At 54.5% G+C, this 16,808-nt stretch overlaps 7 protein-coding genes and 1 non-coding gene across 8 annotated transcripts; 3 read left to right on the top strand and 5 right to left on the bottom strand.

The window, feature by feature from the left end:
- The first annotated feature begins 1,943 nt into the window (after positions 1-1,943).
- Positions 1,944-4,729, top strand: QC762_300150 (uncharacterized protein). Its single transcript, XM_062888328.1, has 2 exons — positions 1,944-2,566; positions 2,703-4,729. The coding sequence occupies exons 1-2, from the start codon at positions 2,458-2,460 to the stop codon at positions 4,586-4,588; spliced, it is 1,995 nt and encodes a 664-aa protein (XP_062744157.1). The 5' UTR covers positions 1,944-2,457; the 3' UTR covers positions 4,589-4,729.
- Positions 4,730-4,935: 206 nt separating this feature from the next.
- Positions 4,936-6,132, top strand: QC762_300145 (uncharacterized protein; the record flags this gene model as incomplete). Its single annotated transcript, XM_062888327.1, has 1 exon — positions 4,936-6,132. The coding sequence occupies one exon, from the start codon at positions 4,936-4,938 to the stop codon at positions 6,130-6,132; it is 1,197 nt and encodes a 398-aa protein (XP_062744156.1).
- Positions 6,133-6,280: 148 nt separating this feature from the next.
- On the bottom strand, positions 6,281-6,365 carry QC762_0047340. Its single transcript has one exon. It is a non-coding gene; the product is annotated as a tRNA-Gln (tRNA).
- A 113-nt stretch (positions 6,366-6,478) lies between these two features.
- QC762_300140 (uncharacterized protein) lies at positions 6,479-6,802 on the top strand (the record flags this gene model as incomplete). Its single annotated transcript, XM_062888326.1, has 1 exon — positions 6,479-6,802. The coding sequence occupies one exon, from the start codon at positions 6,479-6,481 to the stop codon at positions 6,800-6,802; it is 324 nt and encodes a 107-aa protein (XP_062744155.1).
- Positions 6,803-6,999: 197 nt separating this feature from the next.
- QC762_300130 (uncharacterized protein) lies at positions 7,000-8,867 on the bottom strand (the record flags this gene model as incomplete). Its single annotated transcript, XM_062888325.1, has 2 exons — positions 7,000-8,665; positions 8,725-8,867. The coding sequence occupies 2 exons, from the start codon at positions 8,865-8,867 to the stop codon at positions 7,000-7,002; spliced, it is 1,809 nt and encodes a 602-aa protein (XP_062744154.1).
- A 606-nt stretch (positions 8,868-9,473) lies between these two features.
- Positions 9,474-10,973, bottom strand: QC762_300120 (uncharacterized protein; the record flags this gene model as incomplete). The annotated part of the gene is made up of 1 exon (XM_062888324.1): positions 9,474-10,973. One exon carries the CDS (start codon positions 10,971-10,973, stop codon positions 9,474-9,476), a length of 1,500 nt encoding a protein of 499 aa, XP_062744153.1.
- Positions 10,974-11,167: 194 nt separating this feature from the next.
- On the bottom strand, positions 11,168-11,506 carry QC762_300110 (uncharacterized protein; the record flags this gene model as incomplete). Its single annotated transcript, XM_062888323.1, has 1 exon — positions 11,168-11,506. The coding sequence occupies one exon, from the start codon at positions 11,504-11,506 to the stop codon at positions 11,168-11,170; it is 339 nt and encodes a 112-aa protein (XP_062744152.1).
- Positions 11,507-13,576: 2,070 nt separating this feature from the next.
- On the bottom strand, positions 13,577-16,675 carry QC762_300100 (uncharacterized protein). The gene is made up of 2 exons (XM_062888322.1): positions 14,731-16,675; positions 13,577-14,664 (listed from the first exon to the last, which is right to left on the bottom strand). Exons 1-2 carry the CDS (start codon positions 16,373-16,375, stop codon positions 14,015-14,017), a joined length of 2,295 nt encoding a protein of 764 aa, XP_062744151.1. The 5' UTR covers positions 16,376-16,675; the 3' UTR covers positions 13,577-14,014.
- Between the last annotated feature and the right edge of the window lie 133 nt (positions 16,676-16,808).

The following is a 16,808-nucleotide window of genomic DNA, read 5'->3' as shown; positions in this document are numbered from 1 at the left end:
GAAAAAGGGGGCGACAACAAAGTTCTTACAATAGTGGACTGGTGGCCGCACCTGTGCTTCCTGCCTGCAGGAAAGAAGAAAGTTCCAAAGGGAGAAAAAGAAGCCCTCATTTCGACAAGAAGTCAGAATCCCTTTATTCCACGTGGGAAGTGGACATTGAAGCCCTTGTCATACATACCCAAGCCTCCACACACACTCCGAACCCAGCGAATGTGCGGCAAAGTCGGCGAAGTAGTCTTGGCTGCAAGCTAGAGTCAGTTGCTACATAAATCTTGGTGTCAAGGGAAACCCCCTTCCGGGCAATGATCAACGGTTCCTCGGACGAGTAAGTAGGAAGACAAGCTAGACCGTCCCGGCGAGAGCAAGCCGTTCTCCCCGCCTGGGTGAAAACGCTTTTCATTGGAAGCTCCCAGCATGACTTTGGTGGAGATGCCCGTCCGATATGGAGTGAGAAGGGTGGAGTGTGAGGGTTTGGTTTTTTATGTAATGTCTATTAAAGGAGTAATGGTCTTTGCTGTTTTATAAAGTGCAAAGGCTTTGCCATTTTAGGTCGACGAAGAAGCGGTGTCGTTATATCGTACCACTGCATCAACCTTCTGATCATGACAACTATGTAGTCCCAGAGATCTCTCGTCATCGTCAATCGGCAGATCTTTGCGGAGTTCCCCTGTTACGCATGTGTGGGTAGACAACAAGATCGGATCTGCAGAGGCATCACCACGTGTTATCGTTGTCGCTGTCGCCGATCACACTTTCGCTGGTGAGATTCCTGTCGATAGAGTTTTGGGGGTCCAGAGACGGACATACACACAAATGAATGTCTCCCAGAGGATAAAGTTCCCACAGCAAAGTCCCCCCCGGCCAAAGACCCACAACCCAGGACCTCGGCCAAGAGGACAAAGACAGGGTGCTCCATGACTCGACACAGGTCGGAGGCACAAGCAGCTGGCCAAGCATCCCATGGGTTTTTCTTTTTCCAGAGCGAACAACCTTGATGTGCAAAAAAGCCCTCAGGCGAGGCAGATATTTGACATTGTTGTTGGTATTGAAGCGGGATACCGAGCCGCACCTGTCGTTAGCCTACCCAAGGTAAATAACCGTATAAGCGCACTTTGGGACAAAGAAGTGCCGTCAACCTGTCAGACAAAACATGCAGATGGGAAACAGTCCCTCGGGTTTGCAAGAGTGCCTTTCTCCACAGTAACTGCCAGGGCAGCTTGACGTTGCAGGATAATGCCGGGCTAGGGACTGACCGAGTGACTTGGCAAGCCCAAGGAGTCCTTAGTCTGTTTTAGCTTGCATTAGTTGAGGCAACGGCAAACACGTTTTTGATCTGCTGAGGAATCGCAAATTCCAGCAGTTTAGGCGGCCGTGTCTAAAGGCAAGAGGAAAAGGGGGCAACAGTGGCTTGGTGGCTAGATCTGGGGTGCAGCCATGCGGTAAACGATGAGGATTTAACCAGCTGGTCGGTCGGTGATATGTATGTCGGTGTGTACCTAGTCACGATGATTCATAAGGTATTTAAATCCGAATGCCCGTGTCCTTTTTACAAACGAACCCTCCTCATAGGCCCTCATTTCTGCCGGCGACGACGGTGGGGAAGATGGTTCTGGCTTTGAGAGTTCCAGAAGGGATTGTCGATTTTCGCTCCGGACCCCACGGACTCCCCTTGAACCCACTGAATCCGTGCTAAGAGAAGACCGGACGAAGCGCCGGTCCCGGCGAGCGCACAGAAGGGTAACATTTTCCCCCGCTTTCGTCTCGTTTATCCCACCTCCCACAACACCGGATGAACCTCTGCTCCCCGAAGGGCCCCGCGTTCCCCCCCCAAAACAAAAAGGTCCAGAGATGCTATACCGGGGTCTAGAAACTTGAAGTCTTTTGTGTTGTCGCAGTGTACAGGTAATAAACATCATGGTAACATAACAATGCCCCTCTCCATACTACAACGTCCTTCCATCATCATATCATGCCCACGTGCCATGCGCCGCAAGACCTGTCCAGCCAATCCGGAACGGCAGGAATACAATTTCCATACCTATCCATCTTTCCACACTTGCCTGGGGTGTAAATTACCATGTCATCGGTAATGATGCCATTTCTCCCGTCACCTCAACTGGCTCTTACGAGGGCAGTCGTCGCAATTCGCTCTAGACCCCACACCGCCGCATGGCAGCCCGGGATGCTGGTCGCAGACATGTTGTGAACTGCCTGGGTCCCTGCCACCAACACCACCAGTTCATGCTAGGATTGATAGGGATTCGGCAACTGATCCGAGCAGGCTCTTCTTCTGCTGGGTATCGAGGGGGCAAACGCAATTTTGAAAGGGGGGCAGCAATCCGGCACCTCCCGGATCTGCGGGCTACATAACCTTTGCTAGATCGCAGTTCTTGGTGTCGTGAACCTCACTCCCTCCCGCTCCTCTCACCAGCATCATTGGATCAACTTTTGACAACCATGATTGCTGTATCCCTCTCCCGCGCTCTGCTCCTTGCGGGTACATTTGCTCGCCTCGGTTTGGCCCAGACAGAGCCAACCATTCTCGCCGAAGACGGGTCTGTCCTTTGTATGTCCAGCCAATATTTCTTTCCCACGATGCCATGTTGCTCCAACGTGGAAGCTAGGATGCCTCAATATCACCCTATCCGCCGGGGGTGGATGTTGGTTACGCTAGGTTGCCTTGGTTGCTGACTGTATTGTAGCTGCCAACGAGACCACCGTCGCCCCGGCTGCCGAGGCCGAGGTGGTTGAAGATGCCGGTGAGGTCCTGCTGTTGACCGATGCCGTCCTCGCCAACCTTACCGCTCTTGACCTCAGCGACATCAATCTCTTCACCTTCGACGAAGACGTCTCCGGCGTAACCACCAAGAGAAGCTTCTCAAGGGGCTTCCAGGTCGGCGACTGCAAGGTGTTCCCCGGTGACCGTGCCTGGCCATCCCGTCTGAGCTGGACCGTCTTCAACCTCCTGACCGGTGGCGCCCTCATCGAGACTGTCCCCATCGGTGCCGTCTGCTACCCCAATAGCGGCGTCTACAATGCTGCCAAATGCCAATATGTGCTTGCCAACTGGGCTCAGTCTGCTCTTCACGCGAGTGATCCCACCTCGGTCATGTCCCCCCTCTACCAGGGCGAGACGTGCATGCCCCAGAACGGCCAGACCGGCACCTGCGAGATGGGCAGCTTCCCCTCCTATTCTGTGAAGATCCGCAGCGTCTATCAAGTTCAGCTTGCCGTCAACTTTGCCCGCAACCAGAACCTCCGTCTTGTCGTCCATAACACGGGCCACGACTTCCTTGGTAAGTCGACTGGCGCCGGTGCCCTCTCGATCTGGACCCACAACCTCAAGGACATCAAGTATGTCAAGTCGTTCCGCAGCCCTTCCTACAATGGCCCTGCCCTCAAGCTTGGTGCCGGTGTCCAGGTTGGTGAGCTTTATGCGGCCGCCAACAGCCTCGGTGTCACCGCTGTCGGTGGTGAGTGCCCCGGTGTTGGTGTTGCCGGTGGTTACCTTGCTGGTGGTGGCCACTCGCCCCTGAGCAGCAAGTATGGTCTTGGTTCCGACCAGGTCCTCAGTATCGATGTCGTCCTCCCCAACGGCCGCTTCGTTACTGCCACCGAGACCAAGAACACCGACCTGTTCTGGGCTCTCCGTGGCGGCGGCGGGGGCACTTTCGGAGTCGTCACCTCCATCACTGTCAAGGTCCACCCCAAGCAGAAGTTTGCTGGTTTCTCCATGACCCTCAACGCCGGCCCCGAGTCCGAGAACAGCATCGCCGTCTTCTGGCAGGCCATGTATGCCTACTGGCGCAAGTTCCCCGGCTATGCCGCCCAGGGCGTCTATGGCTACTCCACCGTCTTCCCTCTATTTACCGCCGCCGGTGGCTACAGCTGGACCTTCCACCCCTTCATGATGCCCAACATGACCCTCGCCCAGTTCAAGGTTCACGTCCAGCCTCTCCTCGATGAGTGGACTGCCATGGGTCTCGCCTTCACCCCCAACTTCTTCGAGAAGGACAACCTCTATGACGTCTGGACCCAGTACTTCCCTGCCGAGTCCGTGGCCAACAGCAACATGCGCACCGCTTCCCGCATGTTCCCCGCCAGCGTCTGGAACAACTCGACCAACCGCGACGCCTTATTCGACGAAATGCGCGCCATTGTCGAGGAGGGCTCCGCGCTCATCCAGTACAACATGAACCCCCGCCAGACCGAGGGCACTCCCAACTCGGCCGCCAACTCCCACTGGCGCGACGCCATCTGGTTCGCCATCATGGGCGCCGGCTGGGCCCCTGGCACCCCCGAGCCCGAGCTGGCCGCCACCAACAACAAGATTACCCACGACTGGATGGAGCGTCTCCGTGCCTGGGGCCCCGGTGGCTACGGCAACGAGGGCGATGTCATGGAGCCCAACTTTGGCGAGGCCTTCTTCGGCACCAACTACCAGCGCCTGCTCAGCATCAAGCGGGAGGTCGACCCCAACGATCTCTTCTGGGCTCCCACTGCCGTCGGTGCCGAGAGGTGGACCATCCAGGGCCAGCCCAGCTGGTTAACCACCCAGGTCGGCAAGCTCTGCAAGATCTCCAACTAGATTTGATTTTTTGGGTGGGTTGGAGACGGGTTGCGGTGACGGTGTGCTAGTTTCTTCCTGTAATTAATTATTCTAATCCTGCATAATTTTGTGGCCGCAAATATAAGGCAGCGGTCTGTTGATGGCGACACACCTTGGGCGTTCATGGTGAAGTACACGCAGTTTCGTTTCCAGTCATGTCTTGATGTCGAACCTTGCGGGGCAGAATGCGGTGGGGGTCCGGTGAAGCCTAAATCTCCAGCACAGGTGTGCATCTTTTGTAGGCAGGCACTTGCACCTTGTTCACCTTCCCTTGAGGGCAGCGGCAGCGGTGACGCTTCGCCCAGTTGTTTGGGTCCCGCATTGAGATGCTGATACCCTTGAGACCCATCCCCCATCAGCCCGGCATCATGAAGCGACTCCAGGACGACGGCGGCGGCGACGGCGACGACAACGGTAAAGGCGACGGCATCCATGCCCCAACCCCACGGACACCTAGCAAGAGCAAGAGCGCCGCGAAGCGACAGCGCAGACAAACCGACCCAGGTTTCTCCTCCCCCCTCACCCTCATCCCAACCACCAGTGCCCTTATCCCCAACCGACTCAAAATGAAACCAAAAGCAACCTCCAAACTCACCCCCTCTGCCATCATGGGCCTCCCTACCGTCGCCTCCCAGCTGCCCATCCAAGACTGTCGCACAATCCTTAGCACCGTCCTCTCCGACCGTGAAGTCCGCCAGCTCATCTCCCACCTCGTCACCTCGGGCAAACCCTGCCGCCGCAAAACTGCCTCTTACCTCTCCGCCCGCTTCGACGAGCTCAACACCCCGGTCCCCGATCAAACCGTTGCCTTTGACGCGATCGTCACAGCCGTCAAATCCGCCTTCCGGCCCCTATCCCTCGACACGATATCCCCCTCCGACTTCGAAGCCATCATGACCGCCCGCGGCGTGCAGACCAACATCAGGTACATCCACGCCGCCTCCGTCTGGCCCGCTAGTTTGGGCACACGGTTGAACGCGCTGAAGGCAATACTGGAGATCAACCAACACTTGATACGGAGCAGTTTGCTGCGGGAGTTGAGACACCAAAAGGTGTTTGAGAAGGAGTGTCCCGCTCTCTCCGGGGCGGTTCTGCACATCTGTCGGGGACTCACCGGGCCGGAGAGTGTGGTGGCGTTGGGGATGCATTTTCCTAGGTATTCCGGTGTTGCCTCTGCGTCGCACAGAACAGGGAGTACTCCCGCTGTGATGGGAGGCAGTCAGAGTATTGGGGGTAGCCAGGTTTTGCTTTCACAGACGTCCAGGGGGGCGGAGGATACGCTGGAGGTGGAGATGAGGGCGCAGTCGGAATTCTTTCGGAAGCAGGACGTGTTTCTTGAGGTGGTGGAGGCGTACAAGATGTTGATCGGGAGTAAGAGGACGGGTACGGCGGTGCAGGCTGTGCCGATTGGGATGGTGGATATTGAGGAGGAGAGCGAGGAGGACGAGGAACAGGAAGAGGAAGAAAGAGACGAGGAGGGGGGTGGTGAGGGTGAGATTCCAGACACACAGGAGACTCGGTAAAGGATACCAGGTAGTGATATGTTAGGTAAAGAGTAATCGTTGCGGCTTCTTCAATGTCGAAGTGGCGATCCAGAAAACATGCATGACAATTGTTTAGTGTGGACAGCAAAGGGTCACATTCCTTCTGGACTGGACAGATACAACCGTCGGTTGTGTAGTGTAGCGGTTATCACTCCGGATTCTGATAGCATCGGACAATTCCGGCAACCCCGGTTCGATTCCGGGCACGACCTTCACTTTTGCATTTGCATTTTTCCCAGAACAACCAACCCTCTCTGCTGTGGAGCTTCATTTTTTTCCATCCCTGCTCGACCTCCCAGTCTCGAGCGTCACAAAATGGCTGACGATGGCTTCGGCCCGCGCCCACAGAGTGGGATTTACAGCAGTATGGACGGACGTCATGGGCTGCGGGGGTGGAGGTGGTTGTTCAATTATTGATGGGATTATTACTCTGCCGGGGAGACCGAGGTGTGGTTCTGACAGAGGGGGAGAGAAGGATGGCGGTGGAAGAGGAAGAGGGTGTCACCCGAAAAGAGGGGACAGCAAGAAAATACATCGTCGCTGTCGTGGGGCTTTGCAAGAAAGGTGTTGGGATCGCGGTAGTGGTGGGGGTTGTGATGCTGTGGAATACGTTGCTCGCGCTGTTTCTCAAATCACACCCGAGAAATGAGTATACTGTGCAGCAGTGCTGTGTCGGTGGTGGGGATTGTTTCGACGCTGTTCTTTGCGACGTTGGATGGATTTTCTAAGGGGAGGGATTATCGAGAAGTGAACATGGCGAGGAGGGAACTGGAAACGAACTATAATACTTGAGAAGATCAATGACAATCTAACCACCTGCTATCACATCACATATTAGAAGCTAACCTATCGCTTTTTTGACGTTCCCCAAAAGTCCCACCCACCCTGAGGAAAACCACGCTCAATCTCGGCGATGAGCTGGGCATTCCCGGTCTCACTTACAGGTTCCGATCCAGTGCCGACGACGGCCTTTGCCTTCTTTTTCGTGAACTTTGTCGATGGAAACGCCCAGGGGTTGTCCTCCATCGATGGCTTCGATTTTGGTCCTGCAGCCGGTTCCATCAGGGGGATTGGCTCAATCTCCCGCATCACGGGTTCAGTCTCTGGGCGAACCACAGCCTTCTGCTTCCCCTTCTTCGCCTCCTTTTTCCTGTCGTTATTGGCGATATCAAAAGAGTCTCGCGGAATATCTTCGACAATGGACTGTGGTTCTGGCACAGGCGTCGGTTCGGGCTCTGGTTCCGCCACCACCACCACCGCCGCCGCCGCCGCCGCATCGATCTGGGCATTCCTCGCAAAGGTCTTACTACTTGTGCCCGCAAAATCCCAGCCATCATCCTCCGCCTGGACTGGAGCGGGCTCTGCCACAACGACCTCAGGCACCACCTCAGGTGAAACCTTCTCTTCAACCACTGGGTCAGAAACAGCTCGATGGTTTTCCTCACGACATTTGACCGTGCACATCCTGCACTTGCATGACACACATGAGGGTCTGGTGCACCTTCCGCACGCCTTGCACTCCCAGCGCGCCTTGGTCGACTTGTGTTTGCACTTCTTCAGTTTGATCCTTGTTGTCGTGGCGCCGCTGCTGTTGCCGTTGTGGTCCGATACTTGCGCCTGAAGCTCTGGCTCAGGCACGGGAGTAACATTCGGCACTGTCGGCTCTTCAGTCGCATGTAATGCCTCAGGTGCAATCTCGTAAACCGACTTATCGAGCAGTGGATTGGCATGTGTTGTTGAGACCTCGACGGCCACCTCGGTAGGTAGCAAAGCAGGCGGTGCCGTGGGGGCAGATGTGGTTTGGCTGTCCTCCTTGCTACAGACAACAGCTTTATCCTCAACCACAGTCCGCAGCGATGGGCACTCAACCTCCTCAAAAGACCCGTCACTAGATGGTGTGCAAGGTCTCTTCAACGCTGCAGCCTGTTGGGCCAGAGCCTCAGTCTTGTCCCGATAGGCCTCGAGCATGCCTTTCAAGACCAGCTTGATGATAGAGGACTCATCAGCAAAGTTGGTATCCAGCCTGGCCAGCAGAGCAGCGTCCGGCTTGTCAAAATCGGCCTTGATGCGGGATTTGATATGCTGCTGGAACCAAGTGTCGTTGCTGTCAGGCACGGGATACACTCTCTTGGCGACATCGATGACAGTAAAAATGTCCAGCCTGGCTGCGTCTTGCTCAATGTGGATCTGAGCGAGAGCCTCGAGACTGCAGAGTTCGTATTTCCTGGCGGCCAGGTAGACCTCGAGGGCTGTTTCCAATCTGGCAATATCTTCGAGGCCGCCGCCATCAGGCCCGAACCATGCCAGCTCCGTCCAGCGGCCGCTGTAGAGGTGGGCAACCAGGATCTGGCCAGCAGCGTAAGAAACCTCTGGAAGGCTGATGGTTTCGGGGAAGGAATCGTGACGAGTGATGAGTGAGACCAGCTTGGGGCTCTGGATGAGGAACTCTCGATGTGCAGTCAAGCACATGCCGTTTCGAAACTTCAGGCTGGTGAGGGGGCTGCTGAATGGCCTGGTTCGTGTTAGATCTGAACCTTGGCTGGGAGGAATGGAGCAAATAGTGGCACATACGAGAATGAGTAGTTGTCCGACACTACAGCTTCGCTGTAGCTCGTGCTATGTAGATATCGTTTCTCGACCGTAGAGGTAGACATGATGGCGGTGTTGGAGACCGCGGCGAGGGTGCTAACACCTCGAGACGTCACAACAAGCATGTATGTTTGAGGTGGAGATGCCCCCCAAAACTCCAAAACGGTGCAATGTATGTACTCGGATGCAAAAGCTATAAGTAGTTGATGGAGTCAAACTGAAGCATGCCACTTGGGCAGCCAGCAGCCCTTGTTGTTTGTTTGGGTCTCTCTTGGGCTATCAAGGCTTTCAAGCTGCACATCTATACGCTTGACAAGCATTCTCATCGACCGCCAGTTACCATACAGGCTCAAACCCTTGCCAGCAAGACCGAGTGAAAACGCTGTTCGGCATTGAACAAGCCGGCTCCGCCAGCTTGCGCGTTCCATGTCTCCATTCTGGTGCCCAACTCATGTTAGGCTTGGCAGGTACGACCGTCAGGACGGCCGCCACGACAATCCATAACGCCGCTCTCTTGGCCCAATCAGCGAGCAGCCTCCTGCACCAGTCCAGTCAAGCTGCGTATCGTGGCAGATGGGCAAGGCGTGCAAGGCGGTTAAAACCAACGTGGGCAATGCGCACCAAGTTTGAAGATGCGGACGCTGAAGCGAAGTGTGCTCCAGGCCAGTCGTTTTTGTCGTTCGTGTTCGAGTCCGGAGCGCATGCTGGCCCTCCGATACTCACCTCCTGCTTTACTCGCTGGGCTCAACATCGTATTCCACCTCTGTCCGGATCACGTACTTGGCCCCCTTCCTCACTCCAGTTCCCTCATGTAGCAACGCTCCTCTGGGATCTCCGTGAGGAAACAAGGCAACATTGCCCATCACGGGCCGGATGGGGTAGGCATTGAGCACGCCCTCTCGCGCTGCCGGCACAAAGTAGGTAGTTTCTCCGCCCTCGAACTCGTCGTTCAGGTATATCAAGAAGGTAAACAGCGAGCTTTGTTTCTTTCCGGGGGGCGAGGCATCATAGACGTAGGTGTCGTCGGGGAGGACATCGGAAGGAGGCCAAGCGCCATCAATGTGCGCGCGATACTCGGCGCCTGGGACGTAGCGATACACTCGGAAACGACGGTTGAGCCCACGTGCTAGGCGTCCGTTCACCGAGGCCGGAACATGGGGCGCCACGCGTGACCAGAGAGTGTCGTGGAAAAGTTTGTCTGCAACCCAGTAGAAGTTGTGCGCCAGAATGCTCACATCACCGTCTTCCCGCATCGGGGCATCGGGGAGAAAGTTGACCGTCTCACCAGCCGCGATTATGGCCTTGCATTCTTCGGGAGAAAGGACGTTTCGAATTACACCAAGACCAGGGACAACTGGGTGAGGTTGGTATGTGGCAGGGGCCCGTTCGGTGGCAAGAGGTATGGTGTTCGGAGCTGTGGTGTAGAGCAAGGCATCATGGTGATTGGGAGGCTTGCGAAGGGGACCTGGTGTTGTCTCAATGACCCGGAGACCGGTGGCCAATGTAGGCGGCGCCGACTCGAAGATTGTTTTGTCCAGCACCGAGGCGTATACCTGTTCCGAGGGTGTGGAGGGGCGGAGGTCCCAGATCTCTTGGAGAGCAATGCCCGGGTTGCACGAGATTGGCACGGCGTTTGGATTGGTATCGACGGGACCGGTGACACGGAGGATGGCGTCGATAACCCGCAGGCGTTGCTCGTCCCGTTCGCTGCGCCGGATAGCCGTGCCATCGCCACCACCGGGTATCGTAGACAGGCCGCTGATGATGTCCAGATCTCGCACCCATCGACATAGGGCACCAAGCTTTGGCTCTTGCTCCCGGATTCTCATCTCGGCAAGCAGGATCCTCACATTTGTGTATCGCTCATCGGCGAGGGCTGCTGTGATGCGGGCCGTCAGGCTGGCGTTCGCTCCAGCATCGATGGCAGAGGCCTGGCGGAAATCGTAGACGGCGACACGCAGGTCCTTGCATTGCTTGGACTTGATCAGGTTCGGGTACTGGGCAATCGTCTTGAGGGTGTCGATGGCCATATCGAGTTCCTCGTGCGAGATGACTGTCTGCAAGGTCCTGGGCTCGAGCGCCGAGCCGGGAGATGGGCCGTCGCCGTCGCTGTCGGGGGGTGTTGTCCAGGCTGTCGCCGCCGCTACTGCCGCTGTCTTTGCGGCCTTGTTCGGCCCCTCGGCCTGGGCATTCTGCTTTCTCTTCTTTGCCTTGTTCGCGCTCTTGGCCATGGTCGATTACTTGCTGGGCTAGGGATTCGGCAGAGGAGTCAGGACACCAGCTCCCCAAAAATAATTAGGTCCCAACATCACAGGGCGCAGCTTGCTTGCCCCGCGCACATCGAGCGGGAAGTGTGGAGTCAGCTTGGCATCATTGGCCAATCATTTCTAACTAGGTAAGCTGCGGGTACACAGTGCCCCAACCCTCACCACACTCCTCCATTGACAGGTTCATCAAGAGGCGCTTTGGGCAACTCTACTCCCTTGAAATCCCAGTACTTGATCTTGAGATTCTTCAGATCTTCCATCGGCGACCCATCCGCCCTCTCATCCAGCGTCAGCACATTTACCCTAAACGTGCGCACCTCGACCCCCTCAAACACCCCATGCACCCTGTTGTAGAGAGTGATGCTGCACTTGGGGCAGAAGAACCACCTCACCCGCTCTGTGTCGAATGCATACATGCCGAGATCTTTCTCTGCTGGTGTCAGGAGGGTAAATGTCGACGACCCGTCGTCTCCGGGGTCTGTGAGCATGGTGCCCATTTTGAGGCAGACGCGACAGTTGCATCTGGTGGCGTTTGCTCCATGGAGAGACGGAGGTGGTTTGGTGAAGTCTAGCCGGACGGTGTACTTGGCAAAGCCGCAGTGACATGAGCCCCTGTAAAGGGTTCTTTCGGTTTCGACAGCGTTGGACATGTTTAAACGAGGGATGTTGTAAGTTGTGTGAGACGGGTTTGAGCTGAGTTTGCCATATAGATATATATACTCAACGTGGAGCCGTTGAGCCTCCATTCAGATGGTGATAAGTGTCATACCTGCAAGTTCGGACCCGGCGCTTTGCCGGGGTTACACTACCATGATGGTCGATAGTCCTACGAGTCCGAACATGTCCGGCCCCATCGAATCAGAGACGGGCATGAGCCATGATGACCGATAGATGTTTCTAGAACATATGCATCCATTTATTAAGCCTGGAAGATGTTGAGTCCTAGCACTTGTTGAACATGGGTGCCTGGAAGAAGCCTGTGCAATGCAGGTTGGCTAGAGCCCCATCTTGGATGGCTCTGATGGCATTGCCAGCCCCTTTATGACTCCTCCTCCTGTGTCAACAACAAGTACCGGCTAGCTACATGTGTAACAAAGTTGTAATGCCAGCATGAACAGCCTGTATAGACTTTTTTTGGCCTTTGTTCTTACGTTCTGATCACCTCTACTGTCTAGTTTACGCTATGTTTTGTTACAAAAGCAGCAAGTAAGTTTGAAACTTATACCACCAATACGTAGTGATGTTCACCCACTGCCTATACGAGAGTTGAAATGTAGAGTCACTCGGAGAATTCGGAGGTAACACAGCAGCACAATAGCTATCAGACATATCTATCCGTGCCAAAAAAAAAAATCGTTTACTGTTATCGATTTATGCTACGGCTATCTGCTGGACATGCTCTCATCAGTCGAGTTTCTGCCCAGCATAACAGTGAAGCTGCTATCCAAATACCTCCCACACCTCGCCGCTAACGACAACATCACCAAGCAGGTCTCCCCTTCCCAAGCCCACCTGCCCATATAATCACCTTTTCTGGAGCATATGTCAACAACTCAAAATGGCTCAACCTCAGTAAGCACCTCCGATCCCTCTGTTTTCTCCGTTTCGAGACGTTCCCGTTTCAACAGAACTGCGTAGCTAACTTCAGATCATCAGGCAAAACTTGGGACCTACAGGTACTTGAACAATTTGCTACAGACCCTACGATTCCGTTGCTCGATACTAACTAGCTGGTTATGTAGTATCAACGACGCGGTCGAATCACCAATGTAAAAATAGAGAAGAATAGCTTTACTGCGGGTAAGTCACCTTTCTAGGGGGTGTTGACTGGTGAGCTATCACATTTTTTTTTCGGGGCTTCTATCTCTCATGGTAGAATTAGTTGTTTTTCTTGGCATTTATGGTGTATGACCTGCGGAATATAAAGCCGTGACAGTGTAAGAGCGTAAACCTAATGGTGTGGTTCAATGTTGGAGGCCGTGGACCACACCGAGAGGAGGCGTGTCTTATGCTGTTCACCAGGTTTGCTTACCAACTATTAATAGATAGTGGATTGAAAATCCCAATGCTCGGTAGCCTTGTTCCTTCCTGAGGTAAATGGCACTGTCTTTCACCCAAGCATATGTGTAATTGAATGGATCAAAATGGAGTGTTGGCAGCCCCCGTTTTGAATAGCACGCCCGGACGGACGGTCAAGAGCAATTAATCCTCTAGAAAAACAACACTGAGGAAACCGAGTGTTCCCCCGTTTTGCTCCCGCTGTACTCTTTTGACCTCAGTCGTGTCCATTTTTGCTAGCTTCTTGAATTCTTATGCCACCATCGAAAGTTGTCCTTTTCTGGGATAGCTCCATGTTTATTTCATGCATAACCATACAATGCAGGTCATATAGAGCTGGGCCATGTACCCCAAGTTGATCGACAACAGAACTAAATGCCGTTGATGAGAGGCATGGTAGATCAGATTTGCCGGCGACCTTCTATGAAATCTCGCTTTCACGTTCATATAAATGGCAAACTAACAGCATATTCTTGTCACAAGCTTGATCAGAAAAACCAGAGAATAATGGACAGCAGCATTAGATGATATTTTAATATCGTGACAATTCCCCAGTCAACCTTCTTCCATCCGATTACTTGACCCTTTTTCAACCCAGACTATAGGTACCAACAGTAATAAATGACTATCCGCTTCGACATGTAGAATCCAGGTGTACATTGGGCTCATCCATTCCCGGAAATAACAAAGAAAAACGCCGAAAAATGATGATTGTGTGAAGATGATGATAGATGTGATGTGTAGGCAAACCCCTCCGACGCTTGAAAGACTAAAATGCAGTAAAAATGGCAAGAAGAGCAAGAAAGCAAAAGGGGTATCTCAACCAACGCGCGTGCCAGTTTCTCCGTTCACATCTCCTGTCCGTCCACATCCTACCTACCTAGGCCATGATGCCCACCTTGGAACCGGTGTCCCCGTAGCTTTTGAACACGCCATTATATCTCCCTCTATCCCTTCCATTGCATGATTTCCTTCGTGGTGGGCAAAAACTGGGTGTCTCTCTTGGTACCCATATTTGTAGCCTTGCCCAACGTCGCCGAATATTCTCCTCGCTTCTTAATCAAAAAAGCAAGAGCCAGCGTCGGATGGACGCTCCTTTTGTTGGTCTTCTTCTTGCTGGCTGTGGGAGCACCACCAGCCACGACACTAGCGTCGGTGTCCTGATGGAACAGTGCCCGCGAGACTGCCGAAGCAAAATGCCGTGAATCTGCCTCTGTGACGTTTCCCGTCGTTTGCAGCAAGACCTCGGCAAATATGGCGAGGAGGTGCTTGACGAGATTGCGGGACGCGGTTGGCAGACGGCTGAGGGCTTCGGTCCAAAAGTCGAGTCCGGTTTCGACCCGTGGACAAGGCGGCTCGATGGCTCCCTCTTGGCGGGCCAGCAACACCCAACACCTTACAACTGATGACGTGATGAGAGGTTTGGGCAGTTCCTCAAGGTATAACAGAATCAAACGCGCGGCATCGTGGACCGTGTAGTCGGTACCTTCAAACTGGAAATTCTCGCCGTAAGTCGGTCCTGTGTTGAAGATTTCTTTGAGCTGTGCCACGTTGAAGGCGTTGCCGGGAGAGCAAAAAGCTCTGCCGGCTTTGTTGCCTGCAAAGCATCCAATGTCAGTGTCATTCAGTCCTCGCAACGCAAAAGGTGGGAAACATAAGGTACCCTCTTTGCGAATGAACTCGCAGCACTTGTAAACGCCTAGCGGATATGTCCGGTACGATGACCCCCTTCCCCGATGTGACACCCGAATCTTCATGGGTGCCAGTTTGATGCTCGAATTCAAATCAACACCAAACACGGTCCCCTGCTTCTCGGGCTGCGAATCACTTGTCAACCACGGAATTCTGCCAAAGAACCGAGGGTTGGTCGTCGAGGTGATCTCGGTGCGACTGTGAATGGTAGGCAGCGATGATCCAGTCGGCGGGGGCGGCATGTCGACGCAGTTGTCGTCGTCCTGTCTTGGTGCTGGAGCACTGAGCTCGTACGGAGTCAGCGACCGTTTTTCCAAAGGCTCCTCCTGCACTACCGAGTGTCGTCCGCGCATGCGCGAGAGGAGGGTTACCGACTTTCGTGAACTCTTGATGCTGGGGCGCCACTCGCTCGACCCGGTGCTACCGGCCGATGAACTTATGCTCCATGCTTGGGGTTGGTAGGCCCTTGAATCTACCCTCCCAAACCGATCTATGCTGGATTCTCCGCCAGCGGCTCCACCAAAAGAAGCCTCTGTCGGAGTGAGCATAGACACGCCGTCGGTGTTGACGTCGTCTTCTTCTTCAATAATACCGAGACCGTCTGATACGTCCGAGACCATGGTCTTGATGGACATCTTTCTGGACTGCTGCTGCTGTTCCATGGAGTGCTGAAAATCCGCCTCGAGGGCGAGTGGAGTGAAGGGACCAAACTCGAGATCAGGGGAAGCAGTCTGGCTAAGAGGTTGGAAGATGTCGTTGACCACGCTGGGGGTGACGGGCCCGGATGGCAGCGGGCTGGGTTCGGTGTGAAGATGGTCCTCGTCCGGATCAAGTATCAACTCTGGTATGTCACATGGATGCGAAAACGGGAAGGTTGATATCCTGCAAGACATCTGGGGATGTGATGATGATGAGGTAGGGGTTGTATCGAAAGGTGTTGGCGGCAATTCCTTGTCCCAGTTCTGTGGGGGCAGCGGTGGGTTCTCCATGGTCTCTACCCTGTGCTGGCGATAACGGGCACAGATATTGGTGCTCTTGGCTGGTTGGGTGGTGAAGGTGCTATCGGAATCGGTAGCATCCAGGTTGTCGTCACGGTCGTTGCCGTCCTCCAGGTTGACATCAATATCACGCCTGTGGGGGCCCAGGGCTGTCTTGCTCCAGGTGCTGTCGTCGGCGAAGCGCATCAGTTTGCGGAAGTAAACATGATGACGGGTCAGAGGAGTGAGAGAGCCAGAGTCAGAGGCAGAGTCAAAACTGGAATCTGAGCGGGCATCAGCACCGGGCTCGTTATGATGATCTGGTTGCGTTCTCGGTTGCCGTCTCGCCTCCTGGTCCTGTTCCCCACCCCAAGTGAGCAGGGCCGCTGCCAGTTGTTCGCCCAATCCGTGATCCAGGATGTCACTCATGGCTGCAACGTCGTAATTTCCGCCGCTTTCTAACATTACAACCCGATGACATCCGGCAGTGGAGGAGGAGGAGGAGGAGGAGTAGGAGGATGGATGGATGGATGGATGAATGAATGGGTGGTGCTCCGGCGTACAGGGTGGACCGGACAGACGACGGTTTTCTATATGAGAGGCACAAGTGATCCTACTAGACACCTCGCCAAACCGCATGCAGCATATATCCCCCTCTCGGTGCTCTGACACGCGGCGCACGCCGTCGAAAAGTTGCGTGCCACCGAAGGGTCCGTGCCGCCGTACTCGGGGGTGCGCAGGTGCTTGGCCCTGAGGCCATCGACAAGAACCAAGAACAAGGCAGAGGAGGAACTTTGGCACAGGAAACTAGTTGATGATGGAAAAGGACATGCGTACGCATCGACTTCTTCATCTATCCTAGCAGGCATAAAACCGAGGTGGGGTTATCAAAAGACAAGCTTCCAACGGCTCTGGGTCTGGTCAGGGCCACAGTTTTTACAAAACTGGCGGGATCCCTGGCTTTGTTTTCTTTCGTTTGGTTTTGACCTGTCTCGTCCCCTCCCCCACCTTCCAACGCACAGCGGGGGAGGTGTCGGAGATATCCACCCAGCTAGGCTTGTTTCAGGTTCCA

This window comes from Podospora pseudocomata, chromosome 3, assembly GCF_035222375.1.
Source record: "Podospora pseudocomata strain CBS 415.72m chromosome 3, whole genome shotgun sequence".
Classification (NCBI taxonomy): domain Eukaryota; kingdom Fungi; phylum Ascomycota; class Sordariomycetes; order Sordariales; family Podosporaceae; genus Podospora; species Podospora pseudocomata.
This window is presented reverse-complemented; position numbering and strand designations above follow the sequence as displayed.